We start from the raw sequence: 1,125 nt of genomic DNA on the forward strand, positions 1-1,125 counted from the left end.
AATGTTAGTGAATTCTGTTTGTTTAAAGGGTTACTCATGCCTATAAGGTGTTTGTTAAAATAGCTTGTAACCAAGAGGAGGTTAATCAAGTGATGGAAATAGCCAAAACTGCTCAGAAATTATGGGCTAAGACTCCATTGTGGAAGAGAGCTGAGCTTCTTCATAAGGCAGCTGCAATTTTGAAAGAACATAAAGCACCCATTGCTGAGTGTTTGGTGAAGGAAATTGCAAAACCAGCTAAAGATGCAGTGACTGAGGTACTACTACTGAGTTACTGCTGTTCTTGTTGGATTGTTAGCTCTTGAAATGTGAAGTGATAATGGTTTGAATGATGTGAAGGTTGTGAGGTCTGGGGATCTTGTTTCATATTGTGCTGAAGAAGGTGTTAGGATCTTGGGAGAAGGGAAGTTCTTGGTTTCTGATAGTTTTCCTGGAAATGAAAGGACCAAATATTGCCTTACTTCCAAGGTACATGTTCTGTTCTTCTTTGTTCTTATGGGACAAAACTACTTTTAGATTATAAAGCACAATTTCATGTTCCTAATCTGTTTTATGCTTCACTTTTGAACATGAAATATTCAGATCCCACTTGGTGTGATCTTAGCCATTCCTCCATTTAACTATCCTGTCAATCTGGCTGTCTCGAAAATTGCACCGGCTTTGATTGCTGGAAATTCGATCGTCCTCAAGCCTCCAACTCAGGTACTCTAATACTAAATTAGCTCATTATTGTCTCTTTAATACAATCTCCATTGATGAACAATGAATCAAATAACTCGACGCGCTTGGAACTGACTGTAAATTCCTTTTCTGTTTCGTTTAACTCGGTTCTGTCGAGTGGATCATGAATTCAGAATCAACTAAAACAGAACAGATATTAGCATCATGTAGAGACTGTGCAATTTGTTTGCCATCTGTATAATGCTCTTACCATAACTCAGGGTGCTGTTTCCGCTCTTCATATGGTGCATTGCTTCCATCTTGCTGGTTTTCCTAAAGGCCTTATTAGTTGTGTCACTGGTAAAGGTTCTGAGATTGGTGATTTCCTCACGATGCATCCTGGTGTAGACTGTATAAGGTAAACATATGATGATGATTTACAATTTCTCCCATTTGCATGACTCT

General features: G+C 38.6%; 1 protein-coding gene across 1 annotated transcript in view; it reads left to right on the top strand.

The window, feature by feature from the left end:
• The window catches only part of LOC111786186 (NADP-dependent glyceraldehyde-3-phosphate dehydrogenase-like), a 7,863-nt gene extending 6,781 nt beyond the window's left edge, over positions 1 to 1,082 (top strand). Inside the window, exons 2-5 of the mRNA XM_023666529.1 lie at positions 29 to 257; positions 340 to 468; positions 583 to 702; positions 942 to 1,082. Of these exons, the coding sequence (XP_023522297.1) occupies positions 29 to 257; positions 340 to 468; positions 583 to 702; positions 942 to 1,082 (619 nt within the window). The remainder of the gene's footprint in view (positions 1 to 28; positions 258 to 339; positions 469 to 582; positions 703 to 941) is intronic.
• Positions 1,083 to 1,125: the final 43 nt, after the last annotated feature.

This window comes from Cucurbita pepo, unplaced genomic scaffold (genome assembly GCF_002806865.2).
Source record: "Cucurbita pepo subsp. pepo cultivar mu-cu-16 unplaced genomic scaffold, ASM280686v2 Cp4.1_scaffold001177, whole genome shotgun sequence".
NCBI lineage: Eukaryota > Viridiplantae > Streptophyta > Magnoliopsida > Cucurbitales > Cucurbitaceae > Cucurbita > Cucurbita pepo.